Genomic DNA, 22,465 nt, shown 5'->3' on the forward strand with positions numbered 1-22,465 from the left:
ATTCAACATGTCTTCATTGATTTTTTGAGAATAAAAATCAGATTCAATTTGCAATTTGTCATTTATGATACGGACGGGTAACTGCCAACTCAAGAATAAATAATAAATTTATCACCGAAACTTTTTCTCCCCTCCAGCGTTTGACGATCCGAGGTTGCACCGTTCGGCTTCGCAGCCCTAACGAGTTTTCCCCGAGATATAATTTTACGCCGCGTTTAGAAAAATTACGGACGGAAAAACATCAGCCTGTCAAGGCGAAACGAATATGTTTGTTGATGACCGACGCAATACATCATTGTCGAAAGAGATCTGCAAGTAATTTATAGACTTTATGTTCAACCTTTTTTTTTATTTCCCCTCTTTGCCAGTGAGGTTAGAAACCCTTTATTTAAGTGGGAATTATTTAATCAATTTTCACTTCTAAGATAACGCCGTGATTAAAGACACAGCTCCGAATATAATTAACCTGTATAATCAAGAAATTCCTGGGCAAAAGAAATCTACCTCAGAAACCGTTTCTCAGATCTGTCACTAACAGGGTTCATGCCTCGTTGGGAAACATTCCACGTCCCTTTTAAACTAGACGAGACTTTTGTTTCTCCAATATCTCTAGAGAATATGAAACAATCCTCTGAACTTACTGTTCTAATAAGGTTTACAAATAACGATTTTTTTTCAATTTACAGGAATAGATTAAAGTTATATGACAAAAAAAGGTTATTATGCAATTCAGAATATTAATACATTATTTTACAAATAATAAGTTGAAATATTTATTAATACATCCAGCATCGAATGCATAATTTGTCTATAACTGTTTTAATTAGGGAAGAGATGTGCTAAAATCATGCATAGGACCTACCATGCATATTTATGGGTTCAAAGCTTGTTTGTTGACCTGTTTTTTTTTCAGAATGGGACCTCATCAAAATGTAAATAATCCGACATTACAATTCACGAAACAGTAATTTAAAGTCATACGCAGTGAAATTTAATACATTGTTGTAAACATTGAAAAGCCTCTGACATTTATACTTAATTGTTACGAGAAAGAAATATCAATAGGGTTATTTCGAATGGCAATGACTGGATTCGATTTTAAGTTGACATAAAACCTTAATTTCCAAGAAAAACACTTTTGTTGGTTTTCAATCTCAATTCTATTTTCGAGGTCTTAGTTGCGGTTGACCGTCTTTAAAACAGGGGAAGTTATTTAAAAGTTGCACCGTCCCGTCGGGGGTGTCTAAGGGGGTAGTGTTTAATCAGCTGAAAGCGTCCCCAGCAGACAGTGATGAAGACGGGCGCTACAATAGTCTCTTTAATTGAATAAAAATAAGTATTAACCTGGGTAGACAGGGACTCTTTAAGCTCTTTACCGAACAGGTTTTTTAAAAAAATGCCACTCTCAGAACGTCGTTATTTTTGAAGTCTATGCGTTTCTTTCTCGTTAAATTTTTAAACAACTTTGTTTTTGCTAAAAAATTATAAAGGATCAAATGATCATACATTAAAAATAAGGTGTAACTTTTTCTCTTCTTTCTTCTTTCTTTATTGTTGCTGAGTCTTTATTCATAAACAGAAAGGGATATTTGCGTTTTATTATAGCCAAAGACAAAACCAACCGGACGCTTGTTTTTATGTGTTTATTTTCCATATTATATAATTTTGAAGTTTGATTTTTGTGACTAACGCACATGGTATTTTTGTCTGTTCTTTTTTGTTGGTGGTGAAATATTTTTGGATGTGGTGTATTTTTTTAAATAATATTAATCAGTTTATTGAATCACTATTTTGTGTAATGGAAAGGGAAAAGGGGTGGTTTGGGGATAGAATGTAAACATAAGTTTTAGCTTGTCTCCAGGGTTTGAACAGATTTCTGGTAGTTTCTGATCTTTTGTCGCCTAAACATTTTCAAAAGTAAATAATAAATAATTGTTGAAAAACAATTTATCGCTTTGACTATGATTTACAACAGTATTTGTCAATTGAATGTGTTAGTAATAAACTGAAATTTAGTTTTATTTTTTAATTTTTACAATGAAAAGTTAATTATTAATACATTCATGATTATTAAGATTTTTTTAAATACCTTTATTATTTATTAATCAGTTTCAGGATAATTTTTGAGAAACCGAATGGAATGTTGAAAAAAATAATTCTAAGCGCACACGCTTTTGTAATTAATCATACTATTTTAAACAATTGTGACTTATATCCTTGTTATCCTGAAATACATCCTCAATTGAATTATTGTGCAACATTTGCTTTTTTTCAGTTTTAAAGAAGAAAAAAATCTAATTTAGATCACGGGAAAAAAAATTCCTCCACATCCTTAATTTTTTACTGAGGATTTAAAAAAGAAAGGACAAAAATGAATGTTGAATATGATATGGCTTCCATAGATTGAGAGTTAACGTAAAACGTAAACACAACATTAATAACTTGCAATTAATTAAGGTTTTTAGTTGAGACAAAAAAGTCAATGGCAGAGCGGGATTCGAACCCACGATCTTCGGCTAGAATCGCCGCTGCTCTACCACTTGAGCTACCATGCTTATTTTTAATCTCAACTAAAAACCTTAATTAATTGTAAAATATTAATTGGTCAAGTGGACCACGAAATTAGTGAAATTAATAACTCGTTATTTACGTTTATAGTGTTACTAATCCTTCCACACTTTTTACATTAAAAACAAAGAAAATCAATTCAATTTCCCCCTTTCCACAGCCAACTGGTCGAGTAAGTAATCGGGTTTTTAAATTGTTTTCTTTAATGAAACAATAAATTTGAGTAAAAAAATTTTTATTATTTTTTTAAAAGCGTTGTTTTAAGTCTAGAAGATCTCGCTCGGGCATACGCATCGTTGTACAGCCCAAAGTCCTGGGTGTGCCGCGCTCTAACAACTACGTGGTAATCAAACTCGATTCAAAATTGAGTCGTTACCCATCATTTTATTCCCCAATCCTCGTTGGGTTTGTCCGTCGGACAGCAGTTCGACAGAGGCACATATATGAATACAAGAAAAGATAAAATGCAATTAAAGCAAGCTTAAAGCTTGTACACAGAACAATATAACACTCCAGACTACCAGGCTTGACTTAGGCCCAAGGGAGATCTGCTAAATGGCCAGAGGGCTAGAATATTCTGGTTTTATACGGTGTGACCATAAGACAAATTTAAAAATGCCAAATGCATAAACCGTCTGACAGACCAACCCAGGGAGTATTGAAAGTCAAAATGATCAAAGCTTGAGACCAAAACACCTAGCTCGTACTCTTTGTTAACGAGCATGGACGCTTCATACTTTTTTCTGTAGGTTTTATTGGATCGCAGAATATAATGAAAATTATTAAATTCACCAGTTTTCGAGGTCCGCTGGTCTTAATCTTTCAATTAATTAATTTGCATTTAAGGTATTGGTTAAGATAAAAAAAGTCAGTGTCACAATAGCTTAAGTGGTAGAGCAAGCGGCGTATTTAGCCGAAGGTCGTGGGTTCGAATCCCGCTCGTGACACTGACTTTTTTATCTCAACCAATACCTTAAATACAGATTAATTCATTTAAAGATATTATTTGGTCAAGCGGACCACGAAAACTGGTGAAATTAATAAGTTAAATGAAGTATATCTTCACTAATGCTCTCCGTGGCCATTTCATTTGTCGTCGAGAATCCAATCCGATTACACGACATTTGAAAAATGGCTAAAAGGAGGGAAAATTTAAAACGTTAGGTTGAGATTGGAAGTTGGTGTCCGAGCGGGTCGAGGTCACGATAGCTCAAGTGGAAGAGCAGCGATGTATTGAGCCTTGTTCGTGGGTTCGAATCCCGCTCGTGACATTGACTTTTTTATCTCAACCAATACCTTAAACACTGATTAATTAATTGAAATGAAAATATGTTGTTCGTTTGTTATTAAATGTATCGTATTAAAAGAAAAGCAATATTTCAGTATTCTGTGAATTCTCATTAACTCATTGTGTTCTAAATAAACGTCCAGATTGAGAAGAATTTTATAAAACTTAATGAATAATAAATAAATAATTTAAAGAAAGACATCGTCTAATACTAGACAGAAAGATACTAAACCAGCACAGCAGTCAAGCAGAGAGGGAGGAATTTACAGCGCCGTCCTTCTTAAGTCGGCTGTTGATTGCAATGTTCCTACGTTACCAATTAAGGATCTTTTTCCAATTGGAAACGCGATAAACAATTTTTTCCTCTCCTGGGCCATGTGTTTATTTGTCATTTGTTTTAAATTTGCGAGATAATTCAAAAGGGGGAAGGATTTTTGATTGTACATTAGTGACATTAAGGTATATTTTATGGATGTCTTTGCTTGTTCAACTGATTTCCTTTCCAACTGTTTTTTAAAGTTTCTTTTAATATTTTCATTGTAGGGGGTCTTCTGCCAACTTACTATAGACCGTTCAGTCAAATGTCAACACATACCCTCAAAGACAAAAGAACAACCGCACACGTGTATTTATTTATTTTGTGTTTTGTTTTCCAGGACGTAGCGTTTCTACTACTGAAGAGGCATCAAGTAAAAAGGCGACTATTCGCAAATCAACGATTCGTTTGGACACTTGATCAATAGGGGGATGTTTCTTCACAGGCGCGTGCCGGTTTCATTTTTGGCAGTCAGATGGCCTGTGTGTGGGGAAGATCAGGAGGACTTTTGGTTTCATTTGCCATGCTTGAGTCACAGTCTTTTCAAAGACAGTCAGTTATAGTGTGGGGTGGAATCAACATCGATTGAGGATGTTCTTCTGCATGCTGTAGTCCCATTCACTCGATTTGTTTGGGACAACTTCCTGTCAATCATGATAATCCTCTATCGCATGTAGCTCGCATTGTCGCCCAGCACTACGAGGACGACCACGATGAATTTTCCTCCACTTTCTATTGACATGAATCCTTGAGGACACTCATAGGATATGATAAAGAGACGGGTTCGCCGCTTCCAACACGCTTTAAACAGCTTGATAGGGCTTTTATTGAAGAATGAGATTCTATTTCACAAGACGAAATCCGACTGCTTATTTACTCGATGCTTCGGAAACTTAAGACCCTCCGCAAGGCCATAGGAGATAATACGCTAAAATTTAAGCAGTAACTAAAAACTTTTCCTGAGTTTTAGTGAATTTTCTTTCAAGCCAGCATAATTAAATATTTTTTATTATAACTAATGAATTTCTGAACTCATTAGTCCGATTATATTAAAATAAGTAACTACTGGTCTAGATTAAAAACAAAGAAAATAAGTTCAAGTTCATCCATACCAGAGCCAACTTGTCGAATGAGTTAATTAGGTTTTTAAATTGTTTCCTTTGATGAAACAATAAATTTGAGTAAAATATATTAAAACTCAAGCCTCCGCAAGGCCATAGGAGGTAATACACTACAATTCAATCACTAACTAAAAACGTTTCCGTTGTTTTGGTGAATTTTCTTTCAAACCAGCATAATTAAATAATGTTTTATTAAACTGATGAATTTCTGAACTCATTTAATCCTCTTTATATAAAATAAGTATGCTGTAATTAATATAACGATAAAAATTCATTCGTATAATTTGGGCATTAATAACTTTAGGTTTTCCTTTATAGAGTGGTATTAATCTTTTTACATTCATTAGATTAAAAATAAAGAATGTCAGTTCAATTTTTCTACATATATAGTATAGAGTATATATACCTTTTTTCTTTAATTCATGATAGCAAATGGTACCACAGCGTTCACTCCACAAGCCGACATCATATACATTACTTACAACTTAAGGATATTTGCGGTGCCCTATTCCATTATCCCTCGCTGCGAAAAGTTTTTCACTTTCTGACATTCATTATATTGGGTTGTCCGGAAAATAATGCAGGATTTTGGTATTAAACAAAAAAAAAGAAACTAGTTACTTTAAAGCAATGTTCTTTAATCAAAATAATTNCATTCATACAAATGAGTAATCCTGTAAACGTAAACAGAATATTTTATATAGATTTTTTTTAATGAAAACTTAAAATCCTGCATTATTTTCCGGACAACCCGATACAATGCAATATCTCAAATTAAAAAAAATTTCAGGTTTTGATCTTATTACTTCGGATATCCTGCAAACCCGCGCCCCAACGCCTCAAATCCCTTACATATCTATTCAATTCTATTCTTCGTACGACCTACTTCCTTATAATTTGGAAACTTTAGAAACACTTCCATATCCAAAAACAACAAGATTGTACTACTTTATAAGTCTACTTCCAACTTTGATTTTTTTTTTTTAGAAAAGCTCTTATTAAAAACAACCGTTCCAATCTAGTTGTTACTATTTTTTAACAGTGCTGATTGGTCAGAGACTCACGTTGAACTGATCCAGACGATATGGCAATGACCAAGGGTGTCTGCGGACATGGATTTAAATGAAACCTCTCTTTCTGTCTTACTATGTTCTTTTATAGTCCTCTTCCTCTCGATCCTTCTTCCTTTTCTAACCTTTTCTCTATTTTTTGTATCCTCTCTCCCTTTATCTCTCCCCTCTCTCAGTCTCTCGGCCTTTCTGTGCGTCTGTATGCATGTCTGTCTCTTTCATTGTCTCTTTTTTTCTTTCTCTTTTTGTCATTAGGGTAGTTTCTTACATCCATCTCACTTTTCCCTTCTTTCTAGGCCTTTTTTCAATTCCTCTTCCTTTCTATTTCTTTCTATCTGTCTGTGTGTACTCTTATTCGCGCTCATTCTCTCTCTCTCTCTCTCTCTCTCTCTCTCTCTCTCTCTCTCTCTCTCTCTCACTGCCTAATTTTTCTCTTTTCTCTTTTCTTTGTCTGTTTGCCTGTTCTTATACCAACCTCGTTTTCTCCCCTTTTATCTCTTTCTTTACCTACCTTTTTCTTTCCTTATTATTTTATCTCTCTATCTCTATTTTTGTGGTTCTTTGTACCCTTGTTTTTTTTCCATTTTTTTCAGTGTGTCCTGATTCCATTTTCAATATTACGCGCGCGAAATGTATTAATAAAACTTTCCTTGTAATTAAAGAACGTGGTAACTCAGAGGACGAGGTACGAAACTGATATCGCATCTTGTCAAAAAATTACTGAATGTAAAATATAATTGTTTTAAAAAAATTTTGTTGTAACATCATGTGACGAAATAATCGCATTTTGTCAATAAGCAGGACCTTGAACGTCGTACCAGATTGAACACACTTGGTGAAAAACGTCCAATCAGACAATAAGTCTAGTGTTCCCAAAGGAATGGAACAAATTTATTAAGCCGGAGAAATAGTCCGAGGCCCTCTTCGACAAGACATATTGATTGATTGACCGACTTAAGGATATTTCCGCGGTTTCTGGAGAGAGCTAAAGTCCCAACGCGGCCCGTTTTGCCTTTATTGTTCTACAGGATTTCGTATGCCTTATAAATTAAATCCCCTTCCAAAACATGAAATGACAATAAACTCGTAGTTTTATTTTCCTTTGTCCCTAAATTGTAAATATTGCGCAAAGGTTTTTTCGTTCAATTTTGAAACAATAAACAAGAACGCTGACAAATCTTTCTTTGTTAAAACATCACTTGCTTACTTCAATTAGCTGTACACCTGTTAAACAATCTGACAATTAAACCGACATTTAAAAAAAAAATAACTTGTGATTTTAGAATAAAAAGGAATCTACTCTACCTTAATTTGATGACGTGGCCTTGACCTAAACTACTGACTCCGGCCGGATGTCTTAAATTCAGCTGAGCAGGATCTGGCTAAAATATATAATTGGACTGGATGAGATGCACCTTACTAAGTTTGGACATCTATAAATGCTTTTTCATGCCCCATATCTACTGGCACATCAGTAGGAAGAACCTTCACAGTGATAATGCCAACCAATTAAAAAAGTACACGAGGTTAAATACCTTGGGGTAATCATAGACAATCACACAAAATGGAATAAACATAAAGAAAAGAAGAATATTTGTGTGATAAATTAAGGAGTAGCATATTATAAGAATATCATAAACCAAATGAAAAGATCCCAATTAAAACTAAAAAAATAATTTTATTTAAATTATTGTAGTTGTTTCCATGTCTGTAGAATATTACGGATATTTTTTTACCTTTTTGTTCTTTCTAACATTTCTTTATATTAGTGGTAGTCCAAGAAACATGTGCTTTTTTAAAGGTTTAAAGGTATTTCACGTATGTTCTCTTACGCTTCGGGTCATTTTTCCAATCATGCAATTTTGAATTACTGGTAAAGGTGGTAAACGTAGACATATTGTTAAGCCAGTTTATACCGTCAGCCGGAGAATGATACAATGATACATACGTAAATATAGCGAAAGAACAATATACTATCCTCAAAAGAATTATATTATATAAGTGGGAAGTTAATGGGCCGACAAACATCTGAGGTCATCGCCGGCCCTCTGCGTGTTTTCCATCTTTTTCTTTTCTTTCGCGCATATTTTGTTTTAACTTCAGTCATTTGAGCATCTCGATCTGGTAGATATTTCTTGATCTACGTTGATATTCTAGAATGCTAGTCTCTCATTTGTACCTCAGGTTGTCAAATACAGAATAAAAACAAAACATACAATACATATACATATGGATATAATATACATCACCACAAACATAGATGTCTGGTCACATTCATTCCCCGAGAGTACTCTATATTCCTCGGGGCGGGGTTATAAGCAACCCCTTCCTTTCACTCTAATAAATTACTTTTACTCTCCAGACGTCATACACTCACCCCAGAGTACTTGATATTCCTCGGGGCGGGGTTATAAGCAACCTTTTCTTTCACGCTAATAAATAACATTCATTCCGATAAATTAACACAAACACAACACTCGATAGAAACATAGAGGTCTGGTCACTTTCACTCCCCCAGAGTACTCGATATTCCTCAGGGCGGGGTTGAACCCTCTCCACTCTCGCTAATAACTTACTTTTACTCTCCAGACGTCACACACTCGCCCCAGAGTACTCGATATTCCTCGGGGCGGGGTTTAATAAATATATTATAATATTACGTTTTTTTTAAATAAAACTATTGACATTGCATTCAAATATTTAAAAAATTGAGAACATGTATAGTATTACAAAATGTTTTATATGATTCACAACAATATAACATAAGATAAAAATTAGTAATAAAATTCATTAAAGAAATAATATCTGCAACTCCAAGCGGGCATAATTTACATGATTTGTTAAAGTCGTGAGGAGCGGTTAAGAATAAAATAATTTGGAAAAACAACTTTTTCTGTTTTTTGCCGACGTTTCGACCTTTATTCGGGTCATCGTCAGGACTTAAAGTGTGATGCTATTTTTGTGGTGGCATATTGGTTTTGTGTGAAAGTGTTGTAAAACCCACAAAAAACTAATATGACTCCATAAGAACAGCACCACACTTTATAAGTAATAATAACCAAATGAAGGTCGAACCATCGGCAAAAAAAATGTGTTTTTCTAATTACCACATTCTTCACCGCCCCTCATGACTTCAACAAATTATGAAACAAGAGTTCATTAAAAAGCACACATAATTTACAAGATGTAAACGTCTACAATCGTTCGACGTGGCGGTTTTTTTTTTTTTTTTTTTTTTTTTTTGAGGTGGGAAACTGTAGAAAGGGGTTAAGGCAGTGGTTAGGATGGGATCGAGAGGCTGGATGGATTGGCAGAACCTCACAGTTCAACCCCGTATTTCCACAGTTGTCGCAGCATTGTCTTTCATATACTTTGTTGTGATTTGATGGTCAAAACAGATTTCGGTCCTAAAAACCTTCCGTTAAATTGTTATCTCTTAAGGTTAAATCTATGTGCAGTTATTCTCCGACAGTCTGCTGCCTAGGTATAACTCAAAGGATGTGACTTGAGTGGAAGTCGGTAAGATTAAGGAAGATGAGGTCGTATTGGATAGTGAGGTTAGTGACCTATTAAAGATGTTGATTCATCTGAGGCTTTGACTGCTGGATATTGGATAACTTGACCGAAAGCTAAAGTGTACTTCGAATGTACAAAATTTTCAGATTAATATCTTCTATAAAGTTAGTTGAGTTTTGATGGTCAAAACTGATTTAAATGCTAAAGGTCTTCTGACGTGTGAAGATCCTTTGTCATTTAGTTATCTAGGTATTTTCCTAGGTATATGTTTTGAGTGTTAGTCGAAAGTTCCTTGTTGTTGATGCACAGTGGTGGGCAAGATTTTTTGGTTAATGGAAACTACACTTTGTACATTTTTCTCATTAAGTATTGGATCTTACGTTTTTATACTAGTCTTTGATAACCTCAAGTTGCTCTTAAATGTTGATTGCTTGGAAGGGAAGTTAGAAGGCAGTTTTGCGGTATCATCGACGTAGATGGTATTGAAAGTACTGGGATGAATAGGAAAGTCAGCAGTATAAATGGTATAATAGAATGGGACCAAGAATGTCGTGGAACGCCATCATGTAAAACCGGAATTCCGAGTCATCGTTACTGCACTTAAACACACTGAAACGCACGCAGTTAGAATGGTTTCAAGCATAAAGTAATTAGCAGTGGTTCGGAATCGTTTAAGTTTATACACATTAAGCCCGTTAATCCGCAAATTTTTCGTCGCCAAGCGATCTCACCCTATTTGTGGACTAATTGTGACCATCCAGTGATTGCTTTCGCGTTGGAGGTTGCTTCGATAAGATTCGCGTTATAAGGCAGATTGCTGGAAGTGCGTTATATTAGAAAATGAAACGTTGAAGTGGTGGATTTTCAGTTTTCCAATGGCTCTTCTAAATTTGATTACAATTTGAAAAATAAACCCAGGATAAATTTAGATATTCTATGAAGCATCAAATTCCCTCCCCCCAGATTTTTCTCTTTATAAAATAATGTTGAAGAAAAAAAAATGGTTTAAATGAAACTATACTCCAGCGACCGCATCAAAAAGAGTAATTTGGTTTTGTGACATTAATGAGAGAGACGGGATCCCAAAGAGGCATCCGGTGGGAATCATTTTCAATAGGAAAAAGGATTCAAAAGGATTTTACGTTTTGATATATATATTTTAACATTGGTTCTTCTGCATTGAAATCCTAGGCAAAAGGCCCTACTCTAGCTTCCTTTATGTAACTCGAACCCTCCTTTATATAACTCTTTAAAGAAATAGGACAACGTTGCATACCATGTATCCTAATAGTGATTTAAAACTCTATCTTGTGATTATTATAATATTTTTAATGAAAAGTGTTCTTGTTATATAAGTGAAGGACGATTTTGGAAGATGTTGGTCATGTCCTAGTCTTAGATTGCTTTTGTTTTCCCTCTGTTCTTTCTTCACGATTCTATGTTTACTTTTATACAATTCATTGTTCTTTCTACCTGTACAAAATGATTTCCGTGTTAACAAAAATGGTTGTAAATGGGTATGGTTGGTTAAAAAATGTTTCAGATATTAAACAAGAAGTAGAACATAATGCGCTATATTTTTTTTGTTACAATCCGGGTAGCACTCTTGATAAATGCTGTTATTGACATTTCAAGCCTCAGCCCAAAAGAAGAAGAAGCAATAGTCGAACAAGTCCCAAGTTCTGTGCGTTACCCGGCGATCCGAGAAGTCTGGTCAAAAGTCCGGGTAGCAATCCTAACAATTTTTTTCTTCGTTCGTCCATTTGTGATGAGTTGCATGTGGGGTCTTGTCCGACTGTTCTGGCTATTCTTAGCAAATCTTCTGAATCGGTGGGTAACTGTTGAAGTTCGCCTGTAACATCCACCGCACTGCCCAGCGCATTCTCCTCGAGCGGAAGTTGTGGAAAAGCAACGACGCACGTTGCGATTGCAAAGAGTAAAATTAAAATCTGCAAGAAAGAGCCACACACAAAAAATTAACTAAATTCAAACGACAATACTGGCGCGAATTAAAATTACGATCTTACAGCTTTCCTCATATTTCTCGATTGAAGCTCCAACACTGAAGAAATGGAAGTGCTATGAAGTTTATATACTAAAGAAAAATCACCATACGTGCACATTTCATTAACCGTAATCAGTCTTAATCAAGCTTTTTATGGTGGCACTTTTGACAACTCTCTTATTTCAATTATAAAAGGACAATCTAAGAGGCCTAGATGATTATAGACCCCATTGTAGTTTTACAAAAAATTTATTATATCTTTTTCCTCAACGAAACTCCTACACTTAACATGCTAACATAAAACTAAAACAGCCCACGGCTTATTGTTCGATAGATTATAAAACCGACGGTACACGGCTACTAAATTTAGTTTAATAAGCTAAGGGCATTTATAATCAATAGCCATTAATTACGAACACAAAGGATGAGTAAAAGTTAATATAAGTTCAAAACGATTTGCAAACTGCTAATTTTTTGTTTGTTTAGCAAATTCAGCCAATGGCACAATAAAGTAATAGATGATTGTATACATTATTTTGGTATTAGAAAATGTTGGTCGCAAAGTACCGTGAATTTATTTGGTATTGGAAATTATTGGGCATCTCACACTCTCGCTCTTTTTATCGCTTACTTTATGTATTTATGTAACTCCCTTATATCTCTCTCTATTCGGCCTTTCAAACGTTTCAATCAAACATTTTTTCCAAAGGGCCGTTAAAAGAAATTATTTTGTACCTTTATGTCATACATTTATGCATGGAATTACACATCTGCAAAAGATTAGAATCAAAGATACGAAGACTTTATGGAATTGAAAGTTGGAATAGTCGAGTAAGTTTTCGAGTTTTGAAAAGGAAATACTTCGCGTCGTACCTCAAACGTTACGTGAACATGCTTTTCACATTTTCAATACTTGTTTCTTAATTACGCACTATCTATAGAATACATTAATGTAAATGTTGCAACATTTTCAAAGAGGATTTCATCATTTTCATGATGTTATATTCTTGTTTGATTTATTTGTCGAGAAATTTACCTATTTCTTATCTTCCAATTGGCCCAAGATTAAGATGATTTCTACTTATTAATTCAAATTTCTAATTATTATTATTCTTAATTATTCCATTATTATTCTTCTATTAATTATTACTTATTATTCAATATTCTAATTATTAATTCAAATTTAACTTTTTTGACTGGATAAACTGCTATAAAAATTTGAACAAGAATAGTACTTGAATTTCTTGATACATAACCATAGAATAGACACTACCTTTTTTTGAACTAAGTATCTAATTAAATAATTTATATAAAGTCATAATGCGTAATTATTTTTATTTGTAACTCATTTTACTTCAGGTTTCAGTTGTGAAAAATTTCCTTTATTATTTAAAAATATTGCTCGTTATGCCATTTTTTAAGCATAATTAATTTATTCGTACATAGCATAGCTTGCACAAATAAAGAGAAAGCAGCCAACTCTGGGACTCAATGAGCGAGATTAAGTGGCGAGGAGGTCTCAAGGCTGTCTTGTTTAAGGCGGATGTGGGAGCTGAAAGTTATAGAGAGGGCTTGGGCAGTAGGGAAGCAGAATCGGAAGCTACGAATAATCAATATAATACGTATAGGACTTGAGTAGAAGTTGGTAGCTTCTTGTAATCGTTGTACAGTACTCAGATATACAGAGGGAAAGATTGTTTTTCAATGTACACTTTTTCCCATTCAGTTTTGTTCGCCACCTTTTGCACTAGTCTTGCACAAGGCTCTTGGATGTTGTAGGTCACTTGGACGGGATTAGGGTTGGAAGACAGAATTGCGATATAATTCCCATGTGTGGAAATGATAGTAGTGAGATGTATAGGAAATCAGCCGTGGAAAGGGTATAAAAGGGTGGGACCAAGAATGTTCCCCTGTCGGACGCCGGCCTGTATCGGTCTGAAATCGGAGAACTTTTTATCAACACCTCAGTTAGATAGGATTCCCAAATACTTTATTGAATTTCAATATTCCAGTGTCCAACATATCGATTTCACTGATTGACGATAAATATCGGTTCCGAAGAATAATCATCTCAACAAACATGATTGATTTGTTGGATATTGCACATTATATTCGTAAATAATTTTTAAAAATAGGTACAGAATGTGATTCTTCTGTACATGTTTTTTTTAATTATTAACAAATTCAAACAATGTCACAATAAAGTAACCGATGATTGTATACATAATTTTGATATTAGAAAATGTTGGTGGCCAAGTACCGTGATTTATTTGGTATTGGCAATTATTATACTAATACTAATCTCAACAAACTTGCTTGATTTGTATGATATTGTACATTACATTCGTGAAAATTGAAATACTTAAAAAAAGGTATAGAAGTATCACAATCGCACACATGTTAGCGTTTTAATTTCATTTACATTCAATGAAATTAGTTGCAAATTATTCAGTTAGAAAATGACAAAATGTTACATTTTTCTCCGTAACTTAACCCTATTGCCAAAAACATAATATACACTTCGTCATTATAGTAGAACCAATTGTCTCTAGTCTTTATAATTAATTATTTTTACAAATAAAAGATATTTTGAAAGACAATGCAAATTCTTTGTTATAAACTTTTAGGTAAAACGTTCTCAGATTAAATGAATTTAATTGAGAAGGGACAGGCTCAATCGTTGGACGCGTTGTATACCTGTAAAGTTGGTGGTATAGGCGGAAATGTTATGGATATTGAAATTTAAAAAAAATTATCATCTAGTTACATATATAAAATAAATACTCGATAAAGAATCCCCCCGGGCTATTGCCGGCACCACACATTTCTTCCACCTCACCTTTTTATTTTATTTATTTATTTAATTAATTTTTTTTAAGTTAGCTTTTCCGTAGGAAGTCTGGCGTTCTTTCTGGTTGTGTTCTGGGACGTTATTTCTACATTTCTAGTCCTCCCACACGTGGTGAAAAGGCTCTGAAACTATCTCATTCACTAACATTCAATACTAGCCTAGCCTATATGCGGGTTTCAGAGTACTCTATATTCCTCTGAAGACCCGCTCTCGTTCACGCTAATAAATACATCCATACATTATATACAATTAAAATTACAATTAATCTAAAATATTAACCTAGGTTGGTGGGTTTATGGGGTACTTTATATTCCACCATAGACCCACCCATGCATACACTACTAACGCACTAATAAATACAGTCACTCAAACAGTAACCAATCATTCTGTATTTACAAATTAAAAAATTTGGAGCCACTGGCGCATTTAATATTACAACAGTGCCTCCGCCCATTCACTTTAAAAGATATTATAGCCTAATACTAACCTAAATCGGTGGGTCTGTGGAGTATTCGATATTCCTGCACAACCCACCCATACACGCTCACTTTCGCGCCAATAAATACATTCATTCTACTCAAAACACACAAAGAGATATACAGGGTGAATTGCTACTCGTGCTACAAACTTCTCCAGTAGATTCTTCACCCTAAAATGAACAAAAAAGTTCATATTGTCCATGGTCCGATTCNCGGACCATGGACAATATGAACTTTTTTGTTCATTTTAGGGTGAAGAATCTACTGGAGAAGTTTGTAGCACGAGTAGCAATTCACCCTGTATATCCTAGTTTGGTGGGTCTGTGGTGTACTCGATATTCCGAACACTACTCACCCATACCCTCACACATTCTCGCCAATAAATACACTCACTTCAGGAAGGGAAAACGAAACCACGTGTGGAGAAGCATTAAAGGCGACCATATGCCTTTATTTGCTTCAGATATTCGATTACTTTCTTGCTACTGTCATTGTTGTGTATTTGTTGTTCCTACGACTTTATGTGCCAAATCTTTGGAAGCCCAATAGAACATCTTGAAAATAAATTTAAAAATGATCTAAGACCCAATTATTATTTAAAAAAATAGCATCCTTGTGTAAGAACACAAATACATTGAAATTTAACGTCAGACCACCTCAGAAATAATAAGAATTGATTTTCTCCATCAACTATGAACAAAGTCGATACCTCGCAAATTCTGAGTTATTTTTTCCTTGACAACATGTTATCACACGACTTGCAAATACACTCAAAGACAAAAATCAGATAGTCGTATTTTGTTGTGTATTTCAAACTATCGTTTTTCCTTCTTACTGTTATTACAAAGGGAACATCCATACTATCAGGCACTTCATTAACCTCGAAGTGTAAAATTTAAATATAATAACTGCTCATTTCTAAAAGCCATCGGAATTCATCAAATTTTAAATCGGCAGAGAAATTTTTGGTACTCGTTATAAAACTTTGGTACAACTGGAACCTTACAGAGAAAGATACTCGAGACATAGATTCTTCATTAAACCAGTTAGTTTAGATAGAAGAACCAGAAAGCCTTATTTTTTGTTACCTCTAGAGAAATAAGTTGGTAGCCGGCTTAAGGAAAGAATTTTTGTACAGTACATATTTTATATTCATTTTCAGTTCCGAAAGCTGGACCTAATAGTAGGTAGGGGGAAAAATTTGTTGTGAAATCATTTTATAAACATTTCCAACGTTTTTTAAACCCAGAAATCACTATCTGACATTTGACTCTTTTAGTTCTAATAGGAAAAATAAGCAACTGAATTTTCTCTGACTATTTATTTGCACGCCATTTCTAAAAACTAATTTATACTAGAATTGGAAATAGGATTAGAGAGAAGAGCCCGTTTCATTGTCATAAAGTGGATAATTCCCTCGAATCCAATTAAAACTATGCGTTTAACGATCTTTGGGTGGGAAGCGCACTTAGAAGTTTCCCAACTTTTTTGGCAATCTCCCTAATCGCACTTGAACTAAGTGCTTATTAAGATAGTTTTTATGGCAGTTTTGATACAAATGTATGTTGAAAAACCGCACTGCAGTTTTTTTTAAATGCTATGTTGTTTAATGAGTTAATAGTTTTAAAGCTTGTTTGACAACCCTAGTTTCTATACATGAGAAACCACACCTTACCTAGCTCATTTCTATGCGATATCACTATTGGGGTAAATTCTTTTAAAAAGAAAAATCGTCTCTAAACGCATTAAACCAATTATTATTATTATTATTATTCTTTTTTAAATAAAACAATACAAAAAAAAGAAAAATAAACTTTCTTTTTAAATTGTACATTATAAATTAGCACATTTAAGCATTCATTTAAGAGAGGATGTGAGCAACAGTTTAGGCGTTGGCTTCACTGTAAGGTAAAGGTCCCGGGTTCGAATCCCGCAGCCCTGCATTCCGACTTGACATTCTTTCAAGAACACCGGCACGCAGATGGTTGTATGTCCTCTGCTGTAGCGAACCCTCGTAAAAAAATAAATGCATAAAACAAAAATTATATGAACTAGTTTGTTCCACTACCTATCGCCAGTTTTGATGTAATTTAACTTCCGTTCTCGCAGAACGTCTAAGGTTAATAAATAAATTCATCATTTTTTTACAGTTTTATTAACAATGTTATTAGGTGGTTGGTAAGCTAATGTAAACATATAAAATTAAGATGCTTAAGTATTTTACCAATTGAAATTCCTAATAAGAGTATATAATGCCCAATAAAGATATACTACAAAGAAAAGGAAACCGTTCTGCTTAAAAATATTTTATTATTGTTTTATCCTGATCAAATTTATAACAGCCTTTAAAGTTATAATTTTATATTTAAACATCAGGGATAAGGCCATTTGAAAGAAAAGAAAAACACTAAGTTCCTTTGATCAGCTGTTTTAAAAATGCATCCTTTTCATAAGGACTTTAAGCCATTCTTAATAATTCACAAAGTATTCTTTTACATAATTTACTGCATGACTCATCGCCGAGTCGAAACTTTTACATTTGCAGAAATAATATATAATACAAGCATAAGTAAACATTTCCCTCGGAAGGTGAGGGACAATTTAAAAAGCAACATCCTCAATATAAACCTACAACTAAAAATTGAAATAATCCATTAAATATCGGCTCCTAAAATAAGTCCGTAGCGTTTTTTGAATGGAAATTCAATGAAATTTCCGGTGATTGTAAACAATTTTAACAAAAATTATATGAATTTTTATATTTGTTCCACTGCCTGTTGCCATTTTCTATGAAATTTTGTATTGTGGTTCTCGCAGACGTCTCAGGTTTACGTACGATGAACTCCTAGGTGAATTATTCAGAAATCGTGAGATGCGGTCTGGTGTGATGTAGGTTTCAGAAAAACATTTTCTTTATCGTGCCAACGTTTCGATCTTTATTGAGATCATCTTCAGGGCTCAAAGTGTTTGTCTTCTGTGTAATTGTGCCATTCTTGCGTGTCGTGTTGAGAGTGCCTGTGTGCGTGAGACACGACACACAAGAATGGCACAATTACACAGAAGACAAACACTTTGAGCCCTGAAGATGATCTCAATAAAGATCGAAACGTTGGCACGATAAAGAAAATGTTTTTCTGAAACCTACATCACACCAGACCGCATCTCACGATTTCTGAATAATTATCGATTAACGGTCAATAATCACCACACATTCCTAGGTGAATTTTCTGCTGTGCTCAAAGTCAGTAAAGTTTTTCCATTAATATATACCGAGCCCCAAAAAGGTAAAAACCTGAAAATGCAATGTCAGGAAAATACATGCCCGAGGTAGCACATCGAAGGCCATACTCTAACAAATCTGAGGTCAGCTAAATTAATCCTCTTTTTGGTCAATTGTTGACTTTATTCGCTCAAATTGTGTTGAGCCCGTAATATTCTAATATACGCTAGAATTACGGGTTGATAGAGCGGAAGAAGCTCATAATTATAAATTACCTTCTTGGGATGTAATTCGGATCTTAGTGTTGTTAACAGTGACTTGCTGCATTTTACTCTCAAGATTTTCCTCTTCAAAATGTTGAAAACATCGATGTTTTCATCCCGTGTCATTAAAAATGCATCGTTTACATTGGGTTTTAAGGAGAAATCGCAAATGGGGATGAGATCTAAAATATTCTCCTCAGCCAATGGGAGAGATCCAAATATCGCTCCAGCTTCTCTCAGATACTTTGAAACGCTTGTATGAGATATGTTAAAAGTTTCGTATCATTGAGTTGGGCGTTTTGCATCTTACAAAAACCCAATTTCTTCTTCTGAACAACATGCTTATAGATGGGCTTTTTTTAAAAACACCGGCACCCCGAAGGTTGATATGATCAATGCTGTTGCGAATCCTTTAAAAAATAAATAAATAAAAGAGAGTGCATTAACAAAAAAAAAGGCGGATTGAAAGTGTCATAAGGAAAACAAACATTGAAAATTTTAACGCGTGATTATTTTAATAAATTAATTAACAAAAATTTCATACAAAATAATTTATTTGACTAATGAAATCGTTAAACGCAAAGTTTAAAGGCATTAAACAGGGATATTAAATAAGTAATATTCTTGTATTTATGATCCTTTTGTGGTTTATTTAATTACTTAGCTCATTCATAAATAATGCAAAATTGTTCAAATAAAGCAATTTAAGAAGGTCAGAGAGATAGCAATTTTTTTTATTACTACCTGCATTAGTAATATATACATCTCGTAATTTGAGGTTATTTACATATTTCCATTTATAAACTGTATATCGGGGCGTCTGTGGCAGCAACGACGCTCATCGCTGTAAGGTAAAGGTCAATGGTTCGAATCCAGCGACCCTGCATTTGAACCCGACATACAAATGGGCTTCTTTTTCAGAAACACCGGCACCCTTAAGGGTTATATGATTTCTGCTGTTGCGAACTCTCGTAAAAAAAAAAAAAAAAAAAAAAAAAAAAACATTTCTTGAGGGGAGTCGCCAATAATTGTTGGTCTCCCAGTTTTTTGCAAAGTTAGTCCTTGATGAGGAAGTCCCAAGGCCATCTTCGTTTTAATCGGTGGACAGGATTGTAGGGATGGATTATGTTGGACATGGATTGGGCTAGTGGGTTGGTGTGAGTGGAGAGTTTATCGTAGAACTGGGTGAATTTGGACTGGATTAATTATTTACAAAGGGTAATTTGAGGTCATTGTGGAAGTTGGCGTTGTAGGCATAGTACGGAGCGTTAAATATAATTCTAACGACTTTGGATTGGAAGGATTGAATTCGTTGGATGTTGGTAGGTTTAGCGGTGCCCCACAGTTCTAGTCCGTATGTCCAAATCGGTTTCTGAACAGTGTTAGTTTTTTGTCGACAAATTAGATTGGCGTTCGAGTAGTTTATAGAGTAGTCAGAATCGTCTATTCAGTTCGTGTTTTTTATCTAGATTTCGACGTCAGTCGTGAGTCAAGATAGAGCCCAAGGTATCGTAAGCTGTTGCAAATAAATAGTAAATATTTCAATAGATTAGTTATTATTTGGCAGATAGAGGGAAAGAAGAGAAAGTAAGATGTATAGATAGATAGATAGATAGATAGATAGATAGATAGATAGATAGATAGATAGATAGATAGAGAGAAAGAAAGAGAGAAAGAAAGAGAGAGAGAGAAAGAGAAAGAGAGAGAGAGAGAGAGAGAGAGAGAGAGAGAGAGCATAAGATAGTGAGATAAAAGCAAAGAGAGAGAGAGAGAGCATAAGATAGTGAGATAAAAGCAAAGAGAGAGAGAGGGAGAGAGAGAGAAAGAAAGACAGGACGTGAATGATATAATGATATGATGATATAAAGGACGGGACCAAGAATGCTCTCTTGTAGAACGCCGGCCCGTATCAGTTTGATATTCGAGTACTCGTTGTCACACTTCACTCTGATTCAAGGAATCAAGGATTCAAGAATAAGGTAATAAGGAGGTTAGAAATCGTTCAAGTTTATACTGACGGCACATTCAGGCCCAACTACAGATCAAGTTAGTTAATCCACAACATTTTCACACTGTGTTAGTGAACTAACGGTGACCATCGTGTGATTCCTAACGCATGACGGATTATGCTTCTAGTTTCAAAATTTTTACTTGTTGCATATTTAAAGTGCAGTTTTAAATAAAAAATAATTATCGGTTAATTATTGATATAAAAATATAAAAATAAGTGTAACATTAGTAAATTGCAGGCACACAGAAACATTATTCTCTTTGACAACTGGTTTACTGTAATTAGGAAAAAAGAAAAACAAAAATTGGGTAAATGTATTTTAACTGTGCATGTGTTGTAACTGATAAAATATTTTAAAAAATGGATAAAAAAATTATTTATTAATTATTTATATTCATACATTTTTATATGTTATTTTTAAGATTTGGCCCTAATTACTTAATTATTTATTTATTGACTGATATTCCGGCAATGAAAGAACAAATTGGATAAGCAATGAAATATTTATCAGCAGAAATTAACTTTGAATAATACTCTACCTGAAAATTATCTTTTGTTTGTAAAATTTATTCTGTTTTTCATACGTTTTATGATTAATTATTTAAATTCAACGCCCATCACTTCCATTTTCGTCGTTTCATTGTTATAATTGATTATCATGTTTGCAGTATTTCGTAAATTTACTCGATTTTTCATTCTGGCCTATCGAGCTTGTGAGTTTTTATTACTAATTAAAGTTTAAACTTTTAAAAAAATTATTATTAAATTAAAAGTGCCGAACGGAAAAAGTCGACTCCACAACGTCTTTTGAAACGACCATGAAGAAAAGCCGGAAGTTTTCAAGTTCCCACGGAGGTCCTTCATAAGAGATACAAATATTCAAAGAATTAATAATTATCTGTTATGAATGTGGTCATTACGTACTGCCTCCCGGAAAATGCAGTTAAATATAAATAATAAAGTCACTAGGTTTCGTGGTCCGCTTGACCAATTAATATATTTCAATTAATTAAGGTTTTCAGTTGAGATAAAAAAGTCAGTGTCATGAGCGAGATTCGAACCCACGATCTTCGGCTAGATGCGCCGTAAGTCTACAACTTGAGCTATCGTGACCTCGATCTACTCGGACACTAACTTCCCATCTGAACCCCACCTTTTTTTAATTTTCCCTCCTTTTTGCCATTTTGCATTTTATAAATAATAAATAAATATAAATAAATAGATCCTTTTATTTAGTCTGCTATCATTAAGTGAACAACGGTGCTTGATATCAGAGAACTTTTCAGAGCCACAAAAATAAATTATAAATTTTTTGTAACAACATAAAACAAAAATAAAATCTTCTCACACATTATAATATAAAAATAAAATAAAACCTATTCTATACTGCTCAAAGTTGAATAGAGATATGGCCAATTTTGTAGTATTTACTTTCTCTAGCATTTTTATTTTTAGTGTAAATTGCATTAAAATGTATTGAAAGTGTTATGTCTTTTAGTGAAGAAAAATTTAGTTAAGGGATTTTGAAATATAACAAAATAGAAGATATTAATTCAATAATTTTGTTTATTGGAAACAATAATATTTTTAAACGGTTAATACCAGGTAATTTATGTCCTCTATTAGCTAAAAACTATGAGCACCTGTTAGGCATATTGTTAGTAAAATTGTCACTAATTTTATAAGGAATTTCACTCTTGTCTTTCAAATAGATCTTGCAACGCTGCACTCAGTTGAAGTAGATCAACGGCTGTGGA

The 22,465-nt window shown here is 33.9% G+C and overlaps 2 protein-coding genes across 2 annotated transcripts in view; both read right to left on the minus strand.

The window, feature by feature from the left end:
• The window catches only part of LOC106667985, a 132,190-nt gene that overhangs the window by 50,986 nt on the left and 58,739 nt on the right, over positions 1–22,465 (minus strand). The window lies entirely within an intron of this gene.
• Positions 11,438–11,958, minus strand: LOC106667986. The gene is made up of 2 exons (XM_014396342.1): positions 11,907–11,958; positions 11,438–11,828 (listed from the first exon to the last, which is right to left on the minus strand). Exons 1-2 carry the CDS (start codon positions 11,916–11,918, stop codon positions 11,517–11,519), a joined length of 324 nt encoding a protein of 107 aa, XP_014251828.1. The 5' UTR covers positions 11,919–11,958; the 3' UTR covers positions 11,438–11,516.

The sequence above is a fragment of the Cimex lectularius genome, unplaced genomic scaffold (genome assembly GCF_000648675.2).
Source record: "Cimex lectularius strain Harlan isolate CLEC.00 unplaced genomic scaffold, Clec_2.1 scaffold232, whole genome shotgun sequence".
Classification (NCBI taxonomy): Eukaryota; Metazoa; Arthropoda; class Insecta; order Hemiptera; family Cimicidae; genus Cimex; species Cimex lectularius.